Genomic DNA, 25,767 nt, shown 5'->3' with positions numbered 1-25,767 from the left:
ACACATGGCTTATGGTCAGCCTTGTATTTGCATGAGGAAAATGTTCTCTTCCCCTTTTTCTTTTAGTTTTTTTTTTTTTAACGTTTATTTATTTTTGAGACAGAGAGAGACAGAGCATGAACGGGGGAGGGTCAGAGAGAGGGAGACAAAGAATCCGAAACAGGCTCCAGGCTCTGAGCGGTCAGCACAGAGCCCGATGCGGGGCTCAAACTCACGGACCGCGAGATCATGACCTGAGCCCAAGTCAGCTGCTTAACCGACTGAGCCACCCAGGCGCCCCTCTTCCCCTTTTTCTAACTCTTATCTGATTTATTATGTATAAATTCCTAAAATCCTACCCTAGGAACAAACTACCACAGCAAGGGTTTCTAAAGTTGACTCCACTTAGGCCTACTGATTTCAAGTCTAGGGATACGGTCCTGGAAGCCTCCTTTTTAAAATGCTTTTATGATGGGGCGCCTGGCTGGCTCAGTCAGTGGGGTATGTGACTCTTGATCTCAGGGTTGTGAGTTCAAGCCCCACGGTGGGTGTAGAGATTACTTAAAATTAAAATCCTAAAAATAAATAAATAAATGCTGTTATAAACACCTGTGCATGCTGAAGTATAAGAACCTCTACACACAGTATAGCTGTAAGAGTGAATGAAAGAGGGAAGGAAAGAAACCCCAGCAAGCAGAGACAGGCAAGATTTGAATTTGAGGATTTAATACTAATGGGGGAATAAGATTTTAAAAAACAACGACAAAACAACGACAAAACACCCCAGCTCACTGGGGAGGGATCATGAACACCTTTGCTTCAACAACTCCATCTTCAGCTAGGCTGGCTGCATCAGTGTGCTGATACTTTCTTCTACCTCTGACAGCTTCTTTAGGACTTCATTGACCTTGACTTCATCAAATTCCAAACACAGAAATTCAGATTCCTGGAAAACACAAAAGGATGTTTTATAAAAGACCCTCAAGATAGCCAAGGCTCTGGATCTGGGCTGACCCAGTTCCAAAGGCCCAGGGCCCCCTACCTAGCAAGCCTGACTCAGGTCTCAATATCTAAATGATATATTATCCAGCAAATCAAATCCACATATTTAGTTCCCTAAATAAAACTACTTCTATTAGGTGTTTCATAAATGGTAAAGAGATATACAAATGTTAGGTATTCTCATTATGAGGCATGTGAGAAGCTCTTCAGTCATCACGTTCGATCCCGTAACAATTTTTTTTAATGTTTATTTATTTTTGACAGAGACAGAGTGCGGGGGGGGGGGGAGGGGAAGAGAGAGAGGGAGACACAGATCTGTGGCAGGCTCCACGCTCTGAGCTGTCAGTACAGAGCCCAACACAGGGCTCAAACTCACTAACTGCACGATCATGACCTGAGCCGAAGTCATGTTTAACCGCCTGAGCCACCCTGAGCACGCGGATCCCATAACAATTTTTAAGGTAAGTACTTAAGTACTTATAAATGAGGACACTGAGGCACACAGTGGTTAAGCTGTATCACAGAATCAGAAAAGGGCAGAGTCGGACTGTGAACTCTTAGCTCTGGCTGACTCCAAAGTCCATACTGTCTCCATAGCACCCAGTAGTATAACAATAGAAGGAAGGTCTGGATTGGCTCTGTGTTAGCCTGATAATTGAGCTACTTTGGATTTAGTGGTTATACTAGCAATTATGACAAGTTGTGACCAAGTTGCTTGGGAAATATCAACCAGATCCTTCGAAGATAACCAGGTCTTGAAACAGCCTTAAACATTTCTGAGGCCTTTCCACTTGCTGCAAGCCAACTCTCCAAGATTTCCATCAAACACATTCCCGGCACACACTGTTAGGGCCAGTCAACCCTAGATTAGGTAGATATCAAAGAAAAAGGCCTCTGAAGTGTGGTGACAGAAATTTCATGTACAGTGAATAAATACTTTGAACAAATTATCTCAAGCAACAGCGGCAAATTATATGTATCCAAGAGTGATTATCTTTAAGATCCTTATGAACAATAATCATATTTTGTTTTGTTTTGTTTTAATTTTGGAGAGAGAGAGAGAACACACAAGTGGAGGAGAGGGGCAGAGAGAGAGAGAGAGAGAGAGAATCCCAAAATGGGGCTTGATCCCATGACCTTGGGATCATGATCTGAACCTAAATCAAGAGTCAGGTGCTCAACCAACTAGGCCACCCAGATGTCTCAGAACAATAATCATATATTTTAAAGCAGTATGAATTCTCAGAGATCATATAATTCAACTACCTTGTTTTTTAGATAATGAAATTGAGGCCCCCAGCATGGTAAATGACATGTCTATTGTCCCTCTGTTGATGGAAGAGCCACCAACCAGATCAATGCTCTTTTCTTTACATTTTCCTCTCTAAATACATGGTATTTCCCGTCTCTATCCCCAAAGTGGAAGGTAAGAGGAAGAGCAACAAGCCTTTTCAGTAGGAGCAAGTTACTCTGTCAATAGCCAGAAGAACTTTCAGGAGCTGATTTTGGGAAAGTCCCTGTGCTGTTGCTAGGCTGCTGTGTTGTTTATTCCCCCAGGAGAAACAAGTACAGAAGGAAAGAAAGGGTCTCTCAGATGAAAAGTTTCCAAAGGGAGGAAAGGCTTTCCCTGACTACAGGGAACCTTTTCCTCAAACACGTATTTGGATAGTAGAGGGGAATAGTACATGAACTTAGAAACCGTCAGGTTTAAAATTAAAAAAGAAAGAAAAAAGACACTGCCAGGTTTTCATTTAGTGGAAAGCAAAAACCAATTTAGAGAAAAGAAAGATGCTCTTTGTGTTGAGAAGCTGCAGGAAGGGTCATCTCCTTTTGAAAAGAAGAGCAAATTTATGACAAATTAGACAATCCAGTTAGCTAAATTAAGAACTGGTCTCAGATTTGAAAGCCTTTATTCTTCATTCAGTTTTACTGAGATCTTTAGCGTGCCTTTAAAACATTTTTGAACATTTGGGCTTTGAAATAATAGTCTAGAAAGTAATATTTACCAGTCTAACATATATATTCAGGAAATTGGCAGAAGATGATGCACCCATGTTTTAACCTCATTGAAAGTCATTTACTATAATAAATTCCCCTGGTTTTCTATTTATATGGGAAGAAATTATCAAGGACTTTGATCACAGAGATAGGAATACTTGAACAGAGTTCATTAATAAAAGCCAGGATCTTTTTTAATGAGGGGTCATTAATTTGTTGTAGATTTCAGTACTCAAATTATCTATGATCAGACCTCTAAACATCAGTGAAGCTGTTTATTTTTAAGGATAATCAAATACTACAGAATCTAGCAGACTAGATAAACAGAGTCCAAAGTTAAATTTTCCAACCACTCCCAATCTTCACCTCTCCCCGCTTGAAACAATACACATTAACATGTTAGAAAGACACATATAACCATTTATGACTCTTGAAGACACAGTTTATCTGAAACTATTATCAAGGCTTAGCTTCATCTAGTTATGCTATCAAAATATTTTATCAGGTATTCAAGATCTTTTAAATTGGGGCTTAATACATGGGGCTTTGTTCAAATTTTGCATTTGGCTGGGGGTACCCTACAGAAAATACATCGAATGCACTTGAAGATATCTGTATATGCAGATATATCTGTAGATATCTGTAATGCAAATGATGCGTATCAAGCCAGAGACAAAGTGTAAGGACAATTTGAAACATCTGATTTTTTTTTAATTTTAGAGAGAAAGTATGCACAAGCAAGGAAGGGGGAGGGGAGAGCGAGGGAGGGAGAGAGAATCTTAAGCAGGCTCTATGCTCAGCGCGGAGCCCGACTCGGAGCTCAATCCCATGACCCTAGGATCACAACCTAGGCCTAAATCAAGAGTCGGTGGCTCAACTGACTGAGTCACCCAGGTGCCCCTGATTTTTTTTTTCAAGGTCATCCACCCTGACCTGGGCCCAACTGGTTATAATAATGAGAGATGGTAAGACTAAAGTCCTATATTTAAGTATCTGAGTCAAGAGTTAGAACCTGCTGTGTTTCAGTAGAGTGTAGATACAGCATGTGGTGGAATCAGAAAGCAGTTAGCAGATGAATAGGCAAGCACATCATTATTAAGAATATGTAGTCTAGGGGCACTTGGATGGCTCAGTCAACTAAGTGTCTGACTCTTGGTTTCAGCTCAGGTCATGATCTCACGGTTTGTGAGTTTGAGCCCCGCAATGGGCTCTGTGCTGGTGATGCAGAGCCTGCTTGGGATTTTCTCTCCCTCTCTCTCTCCCCCTTCCCTACTCATACTCTCTCTCTCTCTCAAAATAAATTAATTAATTAAAAAAAAAAGAATACATAGTCTGTGATCATGGGGAGTATAGCAGTATATTAAACACCACAAGGGTTTAAATAACTGTACCAAATTAGAAAAGAAAGCAAAGGCAAAATATTCAAATATTCTCTCCAAGTGCAGAAGCTAAAAAGTTATAAAATACTAAGAGATCTAAGAGGCCACCATCTCTAAACAGAAAAAACCCAACAGAAAAACCCAAGCTGCCTTTAATGACTCTGGAGAAAGACATCTTAACCAGTTCCCAAGAAAGTCCTTTCCCAAGCAATAACTCTAATACTCTTCAGGAAACTCTTACTTGCCAAGCCTAGATCTTTAACGCTTTAGCTTAAACTCATTTCCTAGCAGGGTCAGAGAGTATAACTGATTATTAGTTAATATAATAATTAAAGGCTGTCATTAAGCAAGTGTTTGGTTTTCTCCATCTACACACTAAAACTTCTTCGTGTATAATGTCTATTTATTTATTTATTTATTTATTTATTTATTTATTTATTTTTTAACGTTTATTTATTTTTGGGACAGAGAGAGACAGAGCATGAACGGGGGAGGGGCAGAGAGAGAGGGAGACACAGAATCAGAAACAGGCTCCAGGCTCTGAGCCATCAGCCCAGAGCCCGACGCGGGGCTCGAACTCACGGACCGTGAGATCGTGACCTGGCTGAAGTCGGACGCTTAACCGACTGCGCCACCCAGGCACCCCATAATGTCTATTTAAATAATTTCAATATCTATCAATAATAACCAAACTATGGAAAGAGCTCAAATACCCATCGACTGAAGGATGGATAAAGAAGATGTGGAAGTGGTATATATATATACACATATACACACAATGGAATGTTACTCTGATCAAAAAGAATTACATCTTGCCATTTGCAATGATGTGGATGGAACTGGAGTGTATTATGCTAAATGAAATAAGTCAGTCACAGAAAGACAAATACCTTACGATTTCACTCATATGTAGAATTTAAGAAACAAAACAGATGAACATATGGTAAGGGGAAAAAAAGAGAGATGGAAACAAACTATAAGAGACTCTTTTTTTAAAGTTTATTTATTTTGAGAGAGAGAGAAAGAGAGCAGGGGAGGGGCAGAGAGAGGGAGAGAGAGAATCCCAAGCAGGTTCCACATTGTCAGTGCAGAGCTGGATGCAGGGCTGGAACTCACAAACTACAGATCCGAAACTGGAACTCACAAACACCTGATCCGAAATCAAGAGTCAGATGCTTAACTGACTGAGTCACCCAGGTGCCCTAAACAATAAGAGACCCTTAATGATAGAGAACAAACTGAGGGTTCATGGAAGGAAGCAGGTGGGGGATGGGCTAAATGGGTGATGGGTATTAAGGAGGGCACTTGGGGCACCTGGGTGCTCAGTCAATTGAGCATCCAACTTCAACTCAGGCCATGATCTCGCAGTTTGTGAGTTCAAGCTCCGAATGAGGCACTCCACTGTCAGCAAAGAGCCTGCTTCAGATCTTCCACCTCCCTCCTTCTCTGCCTCTCCCCTGATAAAAATAAACATTAAAAAAAAAACAATAAATAAAAATAAGGAGAAAATTGCTTAAAAAAAAAAAAGAACAGCACTTGTGATGATGAACATTGGGTGTTACTATATGTAAGTGATGAATTACTAAATTCTACTGCTGAAACCAATATTACACTCTACGTTAACTAACTAGAATTTAAATAAAAATTTGAAAAAGAAAAAAATGACTTCAATATCTAGGCCCATAAGCATACCCTGAGAAATTCTTTGGCACAACAATACAACAGTGATAAATGCTAAAATAAAAAATAGAGGCACCTGGGTGGCTCAGTCGGTTAAGTGTCCAACTTCAGCTTAGGTCATGATCTCACAGTTTGTGAGTTCAAGCTCCAAATCGGGGTCTGTGTTGACAGCTCAGAGCCTGAAGCCTGCTTCATATTCTGCGTCTCCCTCTCTCTCTAACCCTCGTCCTCTCACACACTCTCTCTCTCAAAAGTAAATAAACATTAAAAAAATTTAAAGAAAATAAAAAGAACTATAATTTACTAAACACTTAGGTGGAACCATTTAGAATAAATTCAACATAAAATAAAATAGAAGTCCTGTATCTTATTTTCTATATTATTATTATTTTCCATGCAAAATTCCCACAAAACTTTATCCCCACTTGATTAGTCAGATTTAGTATTATAACATGACTTTGGCAAGTTCTGCACATTGTGGTTTCTTTACAAAGTGCTAAAGTTAGAGGATAGAGGGTGAGGGTGGGAAAAGGTTATCTGCTCACCAAGACTGATTCAGGAAGGCCACACACAGCTGGCCAGATATCATGAGGCTTAGTCCCCAAACTTTTCTTTTGGTTACATTTATTAACACAAAGGGAATCATGGCTGAGCATAAACGTTAGCCATAAAGCCTATCTCCCTCTATATAGGCTATCCTTTTATAAGCTTAAATTAACCTCTGACCTGCAGCTCTGTCACTGTGTGCCTTCAACTTGACAGAGAAAGAGAACATGCACCAAAGGTCAAAATTTGCAGTGGTTTCTAGAATAGCAATTATATAATAATTAAGATACCCATACTTCATGTGGCTTTTTTAGAATTATATTGATACTGTTTCCAATTCTTTCAGGAGACCAAGACAGAGCTTTTTTGTAGCAAAGGATCTTTCAACTTTCTTCTTAAGGAACCATTTATCCAAAATTAAAATTTTATAGTTCCCTGAAAACTGTGGTTATTTTTCACTTGTCCTTTCTTACCCACTCTCCACCCTTCTCTACCTTGTTCCATGTCCTATGTGGCTGTTCTCTAAGACTGTGTCACTCCTTTGTTTTTACAGCTGGGGTCTAGCAAGAGAGAAGAGGGCAGGGTATTTACTCCCTAAACCCCAACTCCTTCTCCTCTGATATTTCCAGTATTTTCTATGTGTGGTATTGTTCCTTCATTTCCTACTTTACTTTGTGGCCTCACTCATTGCTTTCAGTATAAATACAAAGACGAGTCTCTTTAGACTGCCAAAGTACATAGCACTGAACACAAACTCCAAAGATTAGCAGAGCAAGGATTTTCATCATGCCTAAATTGGTAGGAAGGCTGCCCTCCAAGTGGTAATTATCCAAAACCAATATTTATTTTTTTCTATTATCATTTGTATTGAAAAATGGTATAGTGTCACTTTGGTATTAAAAAAGAAGGACAACAACAATAGCAACAACAACCACGGAAGATCAGATTTCATTCAGAATTTACATCAAGGGTCTTGGGCACCTGGGTGGCTCAGTTGGTTAAGCATCTGACTCTTGATTTCGGCTCAGGTCATGATCTCACAATTTGTGAGTCTGAGCTCCATATCAGGCTCTATGTTGACAACGTGGAGCCCACTTGGGATTCTCTCTCTCCCTCTCTCTCTGCCCCTTCCCAGCTCTCTCTCTCTCTCTCTCTCTCTCTCAAAATAAAAAAGCATTCAAAAAAAAAAAAAAGAATTTGCATCAAGGGTCTTGATTTCAGAAACATGGGCTCATAGCTACAACTTGCTCTTATACTCTATATCTAAAACAATGGATAGTTTATGCTGTAGCTTAAAGAAAATACTTCAAAAAAGAAAACTTGTGATTTATAATCTTTTTTTTTAAACTTGTGACTTATAATCTTTTATTTTCTCTTCCTTTCCTTTCCTTTTCTTTTATTCAAAGCAGGCTTCATGCCCAGTGCGAAGCCCAATGCGGGGCTTGAACTTACAACCCTGAGATCATGATCTGAACGGAGATCAAGAGTTGGCCACTTTAGGGGCGCCTGGGTGGCTCAGTCGGTTAAGCGTCCGACTTCGGCTCAGGTCATGATCTCATGGTCCGTGAGTTCGAGCCCCGTGTCGGGCTCTGTGCTGACAGCTCAGAGCCTGGAGCCTGTTTCAGACTCTGTGTCTCCCTCCCTCTCTGCCCCTCCCCTGTTCATGCTCTGTCTCTCTCTGTCTCAAAAATAAATAAACGTTAAAAAAAAATTAAAAAAAAAAAAAGAGTTGGCCACTTTATTGACTGAGCCACCCAGGAGCCCCTATAATTTTTTTTTTAAACAAAAATCTTTAGCAATATATATTACATACAATGGTCCCTACTCAGGCCATTTTTATCATGAGGAAATCCTCATTTCAAATACAATAGCTAACAAGTTCTACAGCTAGTGTGTAAAGAGCGTGCTAAAGCAATTTTCAAAAAAGAAAAAAAAAATGTCCTGCAAATCACAAAGTGAATCATCCTACTGGGGATGAAAAAAGATAAAATTTAGACTGCAACTTAATGATGGAGCCTCTAAATGAAAATGACTCATCCCAAACTCAATAGGTGTCCATATGTGTTAAGAGCTATGTGGGACTAAGACAGGGTCTCCAAGAACTAAAATAATTCACTCTAATAAATGAATAGAGCAGTGCCTCAGGACATACCAGGTGCTTTCAGAGGCAGAGCAGTTCCTAAGAGGAAGTGCTTATCCATATTCCAACAATCTCCTAGAAGAGGACAGAGTGTTACTAGTGTATCATAAAAGCATTAACCATCACCAGACAATAAACACTGAGTTTTCAGGGGTTGTCATTCAGGCATTTCAAAGGACTTTTGTGAGGACAACCTGACAACTCCCACTAATTCTTATTATATTAAGAAAACATGAACTCTTCATTAGTTAACTAGCAACTCAAAGGAGAAAAGAGACATTAATTGGGTATGTAGAATGTTTCGGATCTATCACTGACCAAAGTTACTGCTAAACAAATCTAAGGCACCTAACTTCAACTTTCCAAGTGGCATACACATGTTTTATATAAAGTGGCAACATTTTAGACACCTGGATGGCTCAGTCAGTTATGCATCCAACTCCTGATTTCCGCTCAGGTCATGATCTGTTTGTGAGTTTGAGCTCACTGTGTGAGTTCGAACCCCGCATTTGGGCTCCACACTGGCCATGCAGAGCCTGCTTGAGATTCTCTGTCTTCCTCTCTATGTCTCCCCTGCTCGCTATCCCTCTCTCTCAAAATAAATAAATAAACATTAAAAAAAAAGTGGCAACATTTTAAAATATAATAATATCAGATTTTAATCATTCAGAGACCTATTATCTGGGTCTCTGCTGCTTCACTTTTTCCTCCTTGTTTTGGTCCATCTTTTAAATATTTCCACAAGATGGGGGCACCTGGGTGGCTCAACTGGTTGGGCATCTGACTTTGGCTCAGGTCATGATCTCACAGTTTGTGGATTCCAGGCCTGTACAGGGCTGTGCACTGACAGCTTGGAGCCTGGAGACTGCTTTCAGATACTCTCTGTCTGTCTCTCTCTCTCTCGGCCCCTCCCCAGCTTGTGCTCTCTCTCTCTCAAAAATAAATAAATAAACAATAAATAAATAAATAAATAAATAAATAAATAAATAAATAATTTCACAAGATGGAAATAGGAAGTGAAATTTAAACTGGCTAATCTAACTAAATCACAGCAGTTCTGCAAAAACTTTTATAGACAAGGAGATTAGAGCTATTGGGAGGAATTTTAATTGTACTTTCATATGACAACTTTTGAAAATCATACCCATATAGTGTAATTTAAGCCAGAAAGATCTTTTCCCCCAATTTATTTATTTTTAAATTGAAGTATGGTTGACATACAATATTAGACTAGTTTCAGGTGTACAGCATAGTAATTCAACACTTACATACATTCCAAAATGCTCAATGCTCACCATCTGAAACCATACAATGTTATTGTAATATTATTAACTATATTCCCTATGCTGTACCTTATATTCTGTGACTTATTTTATAGCTGGAAGTCTATACCTCTTAATCCCCTTTACCTATTTTGCCCACCCCACCCCCACTTCCTCTCTGGCAAACACCAGTTTGTTCTCTGTATTTGTGAGTCTGTTTCTGCTTTGTTTTGTTTTTCACATTCCACATATAACTGAAATCATACAGTATTTGTCTTTCTCTGACTTAATTCACTTAGCATAATACCCTCTAGGTTAATCCATGTGTCACAAAATGGCAACATTTCATTCTTTTTTATGGCTAATATTCCACTGTATGTGTATGCATGTATTGTGTATATGTGTGTATGTGATATTGCGTATCACACCTGATATATACGCAGCTTCTTTATCCACTTGTCTATCTATGGATACTTAGGTTGCTTAATATGCTGCAATGAACACAAGGGTGCATAGATCTTTTTGAATTAGTGTTTTTGTTTTCTTTGGGCAAATAAATACCCAGAAGTGGAATTACTGGGTCATATGATATTTCTATTTTTAATTTTTTTCAGGAAGCTCCATGCAGTTTTCCATAGTGGCTGCACCAATTTATATTCTCATCAACAGTGTATATGGATTCCTTTTTCTCCATATCCTTGACAGTACTTGTTATTTCTTGTCTATTTTATTTATTCATTTATTTATTTTAAAAAATAGGCTCCATGCACAGCATGGGGCTTGAACTCACAACCCTGAGATTAAGAGTCACATGCTCTACTGCCTGTCCCAGCCAGGTGCTCCCTCTTGTCTTTTTTATTTTAGCCTTGCATACAGGTGTGAAGTGATAGCTCACTGTGGTTTTGCTTCGCATTTTCTTGATGATTAGTGACACTGAGTATCTTTTCATGTTTCTGTTGGCCATCTGTATGTCTTCTTTGAAAAAATGTCTATTCATGTCAGAAAGATCTTCTTATTCCCAAATATCTCCTTTTCTTTAGGAAGGAGGACTACTGTCCTCAGCCTAGATAATGTCTTTACAGCATAAATACTCCCAGGAGAGGTAAAACAAAAAGTCATTAACACTTTTCTATCACTTACATCAGAAGATTCATTTTCTTCCAGGAAGAAAGAACCCAAGTAGCCTGCCTTAAAACTCGGGATGCTTAGGCAATAAGGAGGACAGGGAGAATGGGAGTTTATAGGTAGGACGGAAAACAAAAGAACTAGGAAAATACCAAAGGCAAATCCTTCTCCTTACCCCATAACCCATATCAGATACACATATCCATAGGTGCAGTATCTTAAACTAGTCAGATCCCTGACCCATACTCTCCATACCTTTCTAATCAACAAGGTTGTTAGGCATCGGGAAACCCTATGGAACTTTATAAAGGGGGCATTAGTAAAATAATCTCAATGTACCAAAGGTTGAATTTACACACATAGAAACACACACATCCTTCTGCCACTGTGCTACATTTTCATCTGTAGGCTCAGAGCCTGTGAACCAACAAGGCAATGAGACTTCAAGAACACTGTTCATTCAAAGTTGTTTGAATTTCTAAAAAGACCAAGTGTCAAGAACAGGACCTTGCAATTCTTTTGGTTTAAGATTTCTTAGCTGGAAAAAAATCTAGACCCATGATTTAGAAGAAAACTAGACATACCTGTCCTGCCAATGTGTGGTCAAAAGGAACACGTATTTTGGCCCAGGCAACCCTGACTTGTTTCTGAAAGGAAGAAAATAGTCTGACCTTGCAAGAAAGAGTGGTTCTTTCGTTGGCTAAATTATGCACTGCTAAACCAGGACTATCACTATTCTTTTTCCTCCAGAAATTTCAAAGCAGCCTGATCTATTCTGCTCCCCAGTACAGGTCAGTAGGGATAGTGAAAAGGAGAAGTACCATCAATCTCCATTTAACACTAGATAAAACAAGAAACCTGGAGACTAGCCCCAGTTATGTGAAGGCCAGAATTCCCAGCTCTTTGATTCAATCCACTCCTCGCTAATACATCTGACTCTGAGTTCAGAGACTTTCCACCCCAATTTATATACATTTAAGAGTAGAATGGTAACTAATTAGAGATAATCTGACTTTGTACTGATTTACATAAGCACCAGGACTTAAGCATTTACACAGACTATTTTAGAAACACCCAATGAAAGAAAATAAAACGAAGCTGAGTTATAAAACACTAAAAGCTCAATACAATTAGATAACTGGTTGATTTCTATCTTTTTCAAAACATTGTGTTCCAGTTCATTTTATAACTTTTTATTTTCAGCAGGATTTAATGTTTAGCTGTTAAGATTTTCTGTATTTTGAAAAACTTTGGGTGAAAAATATGTGGGTAAAAAGCTATTTTTAGGTGCTCTGATTTGATTTGCAAGAAATAATACTGGCTCTTGGCTAAGTAGAACTAGTTCCCATGTGACAATAGACAAAGAACCAGAGAACAACTGCTAAACAGCTGAAAAGGCAAATCATACTGAAGGAGGAAAAAATTTCATTTAAATCTTAGAAAAACCAAATTGACAAAGCTCTTTAGCACATGAGAAAAAAAGTGTTGCTTCTTTTAGTCTGAAGTTCAAATTGGGACTCCCTCATCATTCCTGATGAGGTACATTCCAGAGCAAACTCATCTGCAAACAACTTTGATAAACAAACTAAAATATATTTACATGAAAGGAACAGAGAAGATTAAAACAAAACAAAACAAAACAAAACAAAACAAAACAAAACAAAACAAAACTCAACCAGAGTTGCTTGTTTAAGTAATACCATTAGGCAAGCAGAAACAAAGTATGCAATAGCACTTGCTCTCCAAGGGGTTCTTGATAATCTACAGATTAAGATGAGGGAAACATCTTAATACATACAATTAAAAGACCAGAGTGCAGCAATGAACGACAAACTTCTTGGTAGGGGAGGAAGACAGAAGCCATACTAATCAAAACAATTCTGGGACTGCAGATTTTCTCCAAGGAGAGAGATCACCAACTTGTTCTACCAACTGCACCGTCTATTCATGTCCTCAGCTGTCCCAATGTGGTTTCTTTTAAGTCCTTCATGACAGCACAATTAAGCAGAAATAGGCATAGTTAAAAAGTAGGCACTTACCTTTGTCCTTCTCTTGAGAAAGCAAATAAACCTACGTAAATGAGGCAAAGGATGAAATGACTAAGGATAGGAGGACTTTCAAATTCAGAAAATGGTGATTCGGGGAGAAAAAGTTTTGGATACATTTTTTTTGGTCGAGGTTGTGGGGAAAGGGGATTAATTTTATTAGGGTTCCAACAAACTCCAAATACAATTACATTCTAAGGCACTGAGGGTTGGGATTTTAACACGTGAATTGGCAGGGTACACAATTCAGTTCATAACAAACACCAAAGCTTGGAGGGTCCTGTGTTTACCAAACATTCTGTATTTGTGGTTGATGATAATGATGATCTCACACATAATTCTAGGCTTGCTGTTCATACTGTACAGAAAAAAAAAAAAAAACAAAACTCTAATAGTCCAGAAACACACACACACATACACACACATGTGCACGTACACTATCAACTGATTACTTAGGTCTGTCAGCCCAGTTTGGCAGAAGCCTCATCGGGTCTTATCCTCACTGAACCCCATTTTGAAATGCCATTTAATCTATGGGGGCTGCCAGGATAAGAGCTGTCAGGAAGGGGACTGGAAAATGGTATAAAAGAAATGCTTCCTAATCCTCATTCCCAGATCCTATGAAGTACTCTGCCTACCATGCTGTGTCCCAAAGTCCAGGCCCGAAGACTGACTCAGAATCTGGCACCCCATTCTGTGAGAGAATATGGGGGTGAGAGAAGAAGAAGGGATTCATAATCACTGCATGAAGTTAGCCACTAGCCTCTCGAGCTCAAATAATTTACTGCGAACTTCTAAAGCGGCAGGAAGAGGGGAGATTGCATCTCCTAGGGTTGGATTCTGACATCACTTAGGTTGTTGGGGCCTTTGAACAATCATCCCTCACATTATCACAGTGCTTTACAGTTTAGAAAGCCCTTTTGTATGAATGACATCATCTGATCCTTAGAACAGCCCTATTAACTAGGAAGAAAGCAAGCCAGAGTTAAAACACTCTGAAGAACTGTAGAAGTGACAGACCTTATCCATTTGATCCAGATCTTTTCAGCTATATCCAGCAAGAAGACTTCATCAGATAATGTAATGGATTTTATGGGCTTTGATATACTTCTGGTCCAATTTATGGAGGAAAGAAAGAAAAGCCTCATTTTCTTAAAATTGTCCAGAGTTCTAGAAACTAGAGATTAAAGTTCAGTCCTTTGCAAAAGACAGAACAGGTAGTCAGTCCCTAATTGGCAAAACAATAGAGCTTCTCGCTTGGTCACCGTTCATTCAGTAGACTTTGAAAGGCATCTGAAAACATTAGCAAATTCAGGGGGGATTTACAATAATTAACTACTAAGAAATTACACTAATGATCATATTAATAGCAATAATTAACAATGGCTAACATTTATAGAACACATACAAAATGCCAGGCATTACATGCTAAGTGTTTTACGTGTGTCATTTCATGTTGTTGAGGATAATTTTATCTCATGTTATAGAAGAGGAAAGTAAGGAAAGATGAGGAACTTGTTTATTAAAGCCACACAAGTAGTAAGTGGCAGAGCCAGTTTTAAACTCAGGTCTATCTAGCTTCAGAGTCTGAGCACTTAACCATTTTGCAATCCTGACTCATACAGATATAACATAAACACCATCATTAATAGTCACTAAGTACCTTCATGTGAAAGTTATTCTATGATTCAGTTAACTTTAACAAAGACTCAAGGGAAACCTGAGTGTTGAGAGTATGATAACCCAAAGTCAATCTAAAGTGGCCTATAAAAACATCTGGATAGATAATGGATATATCCTAGCTGCCATGGAAAATTTCTAGCATTTTTTAAGTGTAATGGGATGGCAGCATAGTTGAATTAATGTGTGCATGAGATCTGGGCAGAGAATCATATTATAAAGGGACTAAGTTTTCATTCTAAGGCAAGATGGCCTTTTATTCCCTCCCTCTTTCTGTAAGTGGGGGGCACAGGGTAGGCCACAAGGAGGATTCAGTTTTATATATAGCTACTTGTCTCTATCAACAGGAAAGGTAGAAGCAGTGTTTACCTTAGTCAATTGACTAATATTTGGAGCCTCTTGTTTAAGACTTCTTCCAGGGGCCCCTGAGTGGCTCAGCTGGTTAAGCATCCAACTCTTGATCTCACAGCTTGTGGGACTGAGCTCCACGTCAGGCTCTTCTGTGCTGATAGTACACAGACTGCTTGGGATTTTCTCTTTCCCTCTTTCTCTGCCCCTGTCCTGCTCACTCGCTCGCTCTCTCTCTCAAAATAAACACACACACACACACACACACACACACACACACACAGAAACGACTTCTTCTTCCAAGTCACAGTTAATAGAGCCAAAATACCTGCTTAAACCTGAGGTTCTTTCCATCTATAATCAGAAGGAATTCCCAGTTCTGCCTTACCATCTAACCCAAGAACACCAAATTACTCATCCCAAAAAAACCCCACATCAACTTATGGAATGCAAAAACATAAGTATGATCATTTTGTAATGTATACAATTATCATTATGTTGTACACCTAAAAATAAGATGATGTTATATGTCAATTATACCTCACATTTTTAAAAAGTGAGTGAAAAAGTGTTGAAAAAAAGATAAGTATATTAAATTATGAATTCGAACTTTTAACATCCTTCATATTTGGCCTACAGCTATTCTCTGGCCAAGCCAAGATGCAATGGACTGGGTGGGGCAAAGGAAAAGAGAGTCCTTGATAATACCTGAAATAGCATAGTTCATTCATACATAATCAAGGCTTGATGATAATCACCTAAAACAGAAAGAGCCTGGGTGGCTCAGCTGGTTAAGCATCCAACTCTTGATCTCAGCTCAGGTCATGATCTCGCAGTCCTTGGGTTCGGGCCCCATGTTGGGCTCTGCACTAACAGTATGTGGAGCCTGCTTGGAATTCTGTCTCCTTCTCTCTCTGCCCCTACCCTATTTGTGCTCTCTTTCAAAACAAATAAATAAACTTAAAAAAAAAAAAAAAACAACAGAAAGAGGACGTAGACTGCATATACATTGTTATAAATAAAAATAAACAAACATAAATGATTAGTAAAAACTTCTTACTCTACTTTGCAGTCCATCCTTTCATTAAAAAGAACAGATTTGCCACTCTATCCAAGATTATGTCTAAACAAACCAGAAATATGAACTATCAAACAGGGGTCAAAAGTAATGGGACAAAAATATTAGTTAAAAACAAGTAACTACTTTGAAGCAAAGCGGGGTATGTCCCCAATGGAAGTATAAGAAAAATCTTTTGACAGTATGACATATATTAATGTGGTACTTAATTTTTGGCTGTGATGCCTTGCCTTAGTTGGGTTTCTTTGTTTCTGAGTCATTTTAGTCACATTTGCAAAATATAAGGCATTTTAGAAATTTCATTATATCATTTCAAGTATATAAAAAATTTGACAAAAACATGATTCTCCTATACTTTCCCCAAATTCACCGTTTATTCAACTGTTTATATTTTGCCACATTTGCTTTGTCATTCTCTCTCTCTCTCTCTCTCTCTCTCTCAACCACTTGAGAGTATGTAGGAGATGTTAGGTCCTTTTATTCCTGAAAACTTTAGTGCATGTTTTCTAAAGACAAGGGCATTTTCTTATATAGCCATGGTTATATAATAATGATAAACACTATTATCTAGCCCAGTCTATATTCAAATTTTATCAAATGCCCAAATAGTATCCTTTATAAAGTTTTTTTCCTGCTCTCAAATCAAATCTATGGTCACACATTGACTGCATTTAGATGTCATGCATCTTTAGCCTCCTTTAATCTGGAATAGTTTCTCAGTCAGCCTTTCTTGTGTTTCTTGATCCTGACATTTTTGAAGAGTACAAGCTGGTTATTTTGTAGAATGTCAATTTGGGTTAGTCTGATGTTTCCTCATGATGAGATTCTATGTGTGAAGAAATGACTATCTATGTACTAAGTACCTACCCCCAACAATTAGTGGACATGGGCTTTGAAATCAAACAAACCTAAATTCAAATCTAAATCAAAACTATCACTTTTAGTGTGGCTGGCTCGGTTTAAGCTTTCTACTCTACAATAGGAATTTTAACAGATTTAGCTGGTAAGACTGTTGTGAAGATTTAATGAGATAATGCATCTAAAGCAATTTAACACAGTTTTGGGGTGAGTGTAAAACTATCTTACACCTCTTGATTTTACCACATTATCTCATATCCAGCAACACTGAAATGATACTGGTTGAGTAAGCAGCATCTCTATTTACTTTCCCAAAGAGAAAAAGAAGTACTTTTACTCTGATAGTACAGGCCGCCTCTAGCAATCTAGTCTAGCCACGGTAGTTCAGTGCTAGCCTAAAAGCAGCAGCAGCAGCAGCTCGCTGCCTGGAGGCTCCTAACGGCTATCTCCAGGTATCTTGCTGCTGCCTGTACTAGCCCTGACTAGTGGAAGAATACCAGAAGTACTACACACAGCATGTTCCTTCCCCCCACCCCCTTTTTTTAAAGTTTATTTATCTATTTTGAGAGAGAGAGAGAGAGAGAGAGAGAGAGAGAGAGAGAGAGAGAGAGAGAATACACACGCATACCAGCAGGGGAAGGGCAGAGAGAGAGAGAAAGAGAGAGAGAGAGAGAGAGAGAGAGAGAGAGAGAGAGAGATTGATTGAAAATCCCAAGCAATCTCCATGCTGTCAGCACAGAGCCCAGTGTGGTGGGGCTCAAACTCACAAAACCATGAGATCATGACCTGAGCCAAAATCAATAATCAGATGCTTAACCGACTGAGCCACCTGCCTCAGCTCCTGCTGAGCTCCTGCCACTGCACGGCACGGGCCAGAGAAGTGGGGTGGAACAGTATGACAAAGGCACTGAACACAAAGACTCTAGGCTAGAGCTCCCAACAACACCAACTTGTTTAGGGAACTGCTAATGAGTACTCTGACTAAAAGCTTCATCAGGAGCTCAGGTGCAAATTCTTTCCTGCCTGTCAATTCTAAGAAAGAAGACAATACTCAAATCAAGTAATTTTCTTAAAGTCAAATTGAGAGATTATTTTAATATTCAACAATAACACTGAAAAAAATCAGGAAGTCCACAGTTAAGATGCAATTCATACTTCATTTCCATACTTCCCTTTCCCTCTTGTATGGATGGGCAAGGGAGCTGGTATCCATAGCACTTCCAACTCATTGTTTTAGTATGATAATCTCATCCTCCCAACTTTTTCTTAGAAAACACCAATAAAATCATTCTATTTATCAAATCACTCCTCTATGCCAAAGGTTAAAACAAAACAAAACAAAACAAAGCAAAACCAAACAAAAGAAGGATTACAACAACTGTACCAATTCTTCAAAGTATCAAAGTATAAACTCACTTTTGAGATTTGGAATCTAATTTAATACGGGTTTTTCTATGTTATTAACTCAAATGTTCCGTCATTTTTCTGTTTTTCCCCCCTTTGTCAATTAGAACTTCAAATGAAAGCCAAATGATCCCTAAGGGTAAAGAAAATAAAATGAAACAAACAAGAAAATTCCTGTGTCCCAATTTCAAACTATAAGAAGGGGCTTCCAGCAAAGCAAACAGAAAATCATGCTCTCATTACTGTGCTGAAATGAGGGTTTACATCTGTACTCTGAAAAAGAGAAAAGAAAATTCTAATGCAAAGCTTTTATCTTCATTTATGAAAAGAAAAATATAATGTGAACATTAAGACAGAACTTCTAATAATTCTGTCATTTACAGGACAGAGAACCTAAGTCTGAGTCAGCTTCCAAGAAATACTCAGATTAAAAGTAAAACTGCTTTCAAAATGGAATGCTAGAGTTTAAATCTAAACATATGTCAGTAAAGATGCTATATACCCTGAAAATCACTAGTAGCCTCTGGAAATCACATATACTTTTACAATTACCTTTAATTTGGGGAGAAAAACACTTCTCATCTCACTCCACTGTATCACTCATGAGATCTCAGTACTATGTTTAAAAGTTCACTGTATTTAAAACATTTTGGGGGCACCTGGGTGGCTCAGTCGGTTAAGTGTCCGACTTCGGCTCAGGCCATTATCTCACGGTTTGTGAGTTCGAGCTCCACGTCCGGCTCTGTGCTAACAGCTTGGAGCCTGGAGCCTCCTTCAGATTCTGTGTCTCCCCCTCTCTCTACCTCTCCCATGCTCCATGCTCTGTCTCTTTCTGTCTCTTAATAATAAATAAACGTTTAAAAAAATAAAAATAAAAAAATAAAGCATTTTGAAAAAAAACATGTTGAAGGTTAGAGTTAGAAAGTAATATGTAAATGCATGTAATTCTGCCATTTTATACTCAGTTTCCCCTCTCCCTGTATAGGAAGATCAGGAAGTGAACCCTCTCTATTATTACCCATAGAACACAAAGTATTATGAGGGGAAAAATTACTGGTTTGAGAGTTAGACAATGTAGATTTAGATCTAGCTCAGTTATTAGCTGTGTGACCCTGGGAAAGTCATTTAAGTTTCTTGATGTCCTGGTTCACAAGCCTAGAAAATGGGAAAATACCTATCTCATAGGACTATTATAAAGACTAAGTAAGATAGCACATTTGCAAGCATTCACCCATGTCTAGTGTGAAACAGACTCTCAATAAATATTAGTTTCTCTTTCTATCCTGTTACACACATCCTGTCCCCTGACACTTTATAATAAGTAGTTCTGCTGAACACTTGAACTACCAGCTCTGATTTCTTCAAAACAGGCACTTGGCTCTTAATAGTGACAGTCATGTGAAAGCCTCCTGGGGCCTGACATTGTCCTGGAGAAACAAAAAAGTTCTTACATCGGGGAACAGCACCAACTGCTTCAGGCTATGACAACCCAAACAGTAAATCAACTCCTGCATGTTTTTACAGTGTTACTTAACATCCTGACAGCTTTGTGCTCTTTCAACAGTCTTTCTCCCTGCAAGGATAAGACATGCTATTTGCCCTCTTTTCCCTTCTTAATAGAGGTCTTTATTCAACAAGACCACCCAATGGATTCAACACCTAGGAATCAGAAAGAGCCAAGTTCAACTATGAAGAAACTGGCAAAGTCTTGGGACTAAACAGTAAGCCCTTCTTAACCTTTTAGAATCTGGACTTTTGTGTGCTTTCTGTTCTTGGAAATAGCAGACTTGCAGACGCACTGGTTCAAACATGTCTGTGTATTTCCCTCAGCTACATTATCACAGAACTCTCACCATGTAGAAGACTTCTTATTGAAGTCCAGAATCTCAGACTCTGACTACAGTCTAAAAAGTAATGCTTCCTAACTTCTCCCACTTCATGGTATGGTATAGACTGACCTCAACACGTGACACCTCTGAACTAAAGGGATTTGAAAGCATTGATGTCTACAAAGGGCTACCGTACAAGCGGCATTGAGAGAAAAGGTATGTAAAGATTAAACCTATTTGCCACCTGACTCAGACACTTTTACCACATAAATGTAATTGTTTCAACTCCAAGAAGCTCTAGATCAATGTTCATACTCCTTCCTTCACAGGGCTGACCACCCCTCTAGCACCTAAGGGAGAAAGTGGATGTCAGAAAGCAACCAACATTTGATCTGGGACAGCAGGTCCTTAATGGAAGATCCTAAAATACTAAGTCAGCAAATTAGGTATCAAATACTTAACTGAACGTATTACACCAGCCAGGTATCTATCTAGATGCTGAGGGTTCAGTGGCAAACAAGGTAAGGGTTTTTACCTGTAAGAAGCTCACATTCTGAACAGAAAAAAACAAAAAAAACACAAAAAAACCCAAAAAACAAAAAAACAAACAAACCAGTAAATTAGAACAATTTAAAAGTCATTTTCAGTAGATCATAAAGATCAGTATTTTTTATCTACAGTAAAGATGTAGAACAAAACTTTTGGCTTAATGAAGAAACTTTAGTTACCTTGTGGGTAGTTTACACAAAGAGTTAAAGAAGACTGAATAAATTACAGATAGAGGCTGACCCAGTTCCAAAATTCAATTCTTACATTACTGTCTTCTTACTATGGGCTTAGTGTCATTGCCTCCGTCCTTTGGTAGCACATACAAAAGCAGGATGAGATCATTCATAGGACGATAATGAAGACCAAGACAGTATAAAATTACAAACACAAGGCAAGATATCTGAAGAGCAGGGATCTACTTTCAATTCTATCATATAATATTCACATGGCACTTGGGTAATTCACTTAAAGTCCTAGAGTCTGACTTTCTTCATCTATTCTATCCCACTTTGTAAGGTTTATAGAAGTTTAAATGAGACAACATAAAAAAAGAACTTGAGGGGTGCCTGGGTGGCTCAGTCGGTTAAGTGTCCAACTTTGGCTCAAGTCACGATCTCACGGTTGGTGAGTTTGAGTCCTGCGTCAGGCTCTGTGCTGACAGTTGGGAGACTGAAGCCTGCCTGAGATTGTCTCCCTTGTCTCCCTTTCTCTCTGCCCCTCTTCCACTCGCACGCTGTGTGTCTTTCTCTCAAAAATAAATAAACATTAAAAAAAAGAACTTGAAAATATTTAAAACGTTGGACAATCACTAACTATTACTGCCTAAACAAAATGTTTATAGGAAGACTCAGATGAGAAAAGAGATAGGAATTACTCTTTTGAGTAATTACTCATTTGAGAACAGAATGAATTCCTGCTCCTACATATTAGCTGTTTTGAAATCTTTGCTTCCATTCTATTATCCCAAAGAGCTCACCTTGTGGAGGAAATGGATCCTAAAAAGTGGTATCAGGGCTCAGACAGCCCTTCCTAGTGAGTACTCCCTTCTCTGAGCCAAGAAAAAAAAATTACTTTCTTAAAAGTATTTCATTTCTGGGGCGCCTGGGTGGTTCAGTCGGTTAAACAGCTAACTTCAGCTCAGGTCAAGATCTTAACATCCATGAGTTCAAGGCCCATATCAGGCTCTGTGCTGACAGTTCAGAGCCTGGAGCCTGCTTTGGATTCTGTGTCTCCCTCTCTCTCTCTCTGCCCCTCCCCTGCTGGCACTCTCTCTCTCTCAAAAATAAATAAACATTTTTTTAAAAAGTATTTCATTTCGTGGTACTCTACCCCATGATTAAGTGTCCTTACTTTATGGGTTATTCTCACTGATTATTATCAATTACAAGATAGGAAATTAGTATGAAGTTACCTCTCTTAGCTGTTAAAACACAGACTATCAGGGACCTTGATAATCTCTCTTTCTTCCTTGGAAGACTAGCCATTCATTTTCTTTGGGTATCTCTATAGCCACCAGCTTAAATTCAATTGCCCATGGGGTAGAAGGGCCGAAAAAAGAACCAAAGCAGGCCGGGGCAATATGGGGACAGAGTGAGGAGTGGTGGGACTAAAGTAGCAAATCATTCAAAAGGATAATAATTTCTCAGCTCCAGCCTGGTGCTTGTAGAAAAGTGGGCCTACTGTTGGCAGATCTTTGTTATTTCAGAAGATTCCCAGAAACTACATTTTTTAGTGATACCCCTGAAATTTTACTTTATTTGCAAAATGTCCAGTCACTTGGAGCGTACTATAAATTCATAGCGCAGATTTCTTTTGCCAGTGAAGTGGTAGATCATTTATTTAAAAAGTACTTATTAATGTTGGTATAGAACTTACCATTATTCTGATTTGAGGAAGTAAACATTAAGCTAGGCCCTGCAAGCTAGAGATTGGAGAGGATATTTCAGCATGGGAAAACATTATATGCAAAGACACTGAGGTAGAAATATGCCTGGCATGCTGGGAGGAGGAAGGAGAATATATAGGCTAGTTTGGTTGAAGAAGAATTCCTTTAGAGAAAGAATAGGACACAAATGGGGGGAAAACTGTAAAAAACACTGAATTTTAGAGCAAAGAGCTAAAATTTTTATGGATCATCTTCAAAAGAGAAAGTTTATAGATAATGAGGCGCCATTATGAGGAGCAGGATCATTGCATTTCCTATCCTGCCAAAAGTTAACATGTTGCTGTTCTTCCTACTTTTTTCAAAATAGAGGATAAGGCTGGGTGTTGACCCATGAAATTTGGAGTTCTGAAAAATTCCCAAAAGACCCAAAAGAATGCCAATTTAATCAACCACACTGTAAGTCAACTCTCTTGGCACTGTGGTGGTCAAGGCTCTCAAAGCAAAAATTAAATGGTCTCTAAAGGGCTATTTCTTTCTGATCAATAAAAACATTTAGAATTTAAAACTCAAAGAAAAGGTTACTGGACAGTTTGGCACACTGTCAGGTTAATCATCAGACAAAGCTTTCATCAGACTGCCTATCAGCAGGCAAGAAGCTGGATGGACAGAGCTGGTCTCATACAAGTCTTCCACCAGGGCACAAGCCCCAGAACCCACCACTATGTATATTCAAAATGTAGAGACATGCCTCTAGTGGCTCTTATTTCAACCTCAGAGCCATATCTGTTTTCTACAAATGATTCTGGGGCTTCTAGTCCAGTTGATACTCTCATTGAAATTTCTGGAGACAAATGGCCAGAACAGAACTACTGACTTTCACCAAGAGCTGGGATACTAAAATATCAAATGTATTAATGTATACTTCGTTCTTTCAGACAAAATATCCTATAAGGCACAGTTGAGACAGGCCATATACACACTGCTGAGGAACTTAAATTTTATTATGAAGGTAATGTGGGAAACATTAAAGATTTTTGGCCAGATAAACATCATGCTCAGAGCAGTTTTAAGGAACACTAACCTGTGCACACCTGGGTGGCTCAGTCGGTAGAGCATCTGACTCTTCATTTTGACTCGGGTCACAATCCTAGTGTCATGGGATCGAGCCCCACATTGGGCTCTGTGCTGAGCATGGAGCCTACTTAAGATTTTGTGTGTCTGCATTTGCAACTACGTGGATGGAACTAGAGGATATTATGCTAAGCAAAATTAGTCAGAGAAAGACAAATATCATATGACTTCACTCACACGAAGGCTTTAAGACACAGAACAGATGAACATAAGGGAAGGGAAGCAAAAATCATATAAAAACAGGGAAGGGGACAAAACAGAAGAGGCTCTTAAATATAGAGAACAAACAGAGGGTTACTGAAGGGGTTGTGGGAGGAGGGATGGGCTAAATGGGTGAGGGTCATTAAGGAATCTACTCCTGAAATCATTGTTGCACTATCTGCTAACTAACTTGGATGTAAATTTTTTAAAAATAATAATAATAAAAAAAGATTTTTCTGTCTGTCTCTCTCTCTCCCTCTGCCCCTCTCCCCAACTCACTCTCAATAAATAAACAAACAAACAAAAAGAAAAAGGAACACTAACTTGGTGGTAACATTCAGGATGGCCTGAAGTGGGGAGAAAGACTACAAGTAGGGAGACTTAAGCAAGTGCACAGAGTTGGCAATGAGCATACTAAGTCTATAGAAGGGTACAGAGGACAGTCTAGGTTTCCCACGGCCTAGAAAACCATCAGGAACTTTTGTTACTCTATCAGGTATGTGCCTTTCTCTTACATACACACAAACTCTCATATACATGCATATACACATTCCACACACAGTGTCTGCTTCTGCTCATCAATTATCTTCTCCTTCCAGAAAACTCATGCAGTATACACATGGCCAATAAATCCTACCCTAATGCAAGCTCTATGTGACCTCTCAGCTACGGTGTTCATCACCATTAAGCAGCTTCCCTACATCAGTAAATTGAAAATCCTTAGGAGAATCTATTTCACCCCAAAGCTATTATCTCTCTGCCTGAGCAGAGCCTGTCACACCAAACCATGACACAAATACCTGTTTAGCCTATGAATGGGCTATCCTTGTTCAGCGCTTCCTCTGATTTAATAAGCCAGGGCCAGAGGGAAAGGTTGAGAAGCTGGCAATAGTTTACTACTCATGCAGCAAGAACTTTTGGGAAAATCGCTTATATTAGGTCAACTGGCAGGGTAGGCCAGGCAATGACAGACACTTTTTGCTATAGCAAAAAATAAGTTACACTAGTAGAGCACAAAGAACTTTTACAGCCAAGTAGATATGATGGCCATTTTAAGATTAGCAAACACGTTGTTCTCAATAAAACTGGGAAAAAAAATACGAACTACTAAAAAAAAAAAAAAAAAGATTAGTAAACATGTAAAATTAACTGGTACCCAATGGAAACAAACTGTTCATCTGACTAAATACGATGTATGTGTACCTATGTGTCTTAGATTCATGCAAACTACCATATATAAAGACTTAATGTCACAAAAGTAAAAAAGGATAGTTCACTTTCTAAAGTTTTTCATCAATCTTTTATTTTTTTTAATTTTACTTATCTATTTTTTTAATGTTTATTTTTGAGAGAGAAAAAGAGAGAGTGCGAGCGGTGGGGGATTCTCTCTCTCTCTCTCTCTCTCTCTCTCTCTCTGCCCCTCCCCCACTCACATACATCCTCTCTCTCTCTCTCGCTCAAAATAAACAAATATACATTAAAAAAAATTAAAGCAAGCCATTTAGCCCAGATTCTGACAAACATATAGATAAAGCATTAGCACTATAGCATTCTGCACAACTTTTTTTTTTTAATGACTATTACATGACTGTTTCCTAAACCTAGACTGTTTACAGTTGTATCTCTAGTATCTAGAATTGTGCCAGAA

General features: G+C 38.6%; 1 protein-coding gene across 4 annotated transcripts in view; it reads right to left on the bottom strand.

Annotated features, from left to right (window-relative positions):
* Positions 1–684: 684 nt before the first annotated feature.
* Positions 685–25,767, bottom strand: part of COMMD1 (copper metabolism domain containing 1) — a 188,198-nt gene continuing 163,115 nt past the window's right edge. For 2 of the 4 annotated variants that reach the window (XM_045054256.1, XM_003984035.5), the window contains one exon: positions 685–925. In XM_045054256.1, the coding sequence (XP_044910191.1) occupies positions 818–925 (108 nt within the window). In that variant the 3' untranslated portion in view covers positions 685–817. Of the gene's footprint in view, positions 926–8,736; positions 8,800–11,695; positions 11,759–25,767 lie in introns of all 4 variants that reach the window. The other 2 variants (XM_019827269.3, XM_019827272.3) reach the window with 2 other exon arrangements.

The sequence above is a fragment of the Felis catus genome, chromosome A3 (genome assembly GCF_018350175.1).
Source record: "Felis catus isolate Fca126 chromosome A3, F.catus_Fca126_mat1.0, whole genome shotgun sequence".
Classification (NCBI taxonomy): Eukaryota; Metazoa; Chordata; class Mammalia; order Carnivora; family Felidae; genus Felis; species Felis catus.
This window is presented reverse-complemented; position numbering and strand designations above follow the sequence as displayed.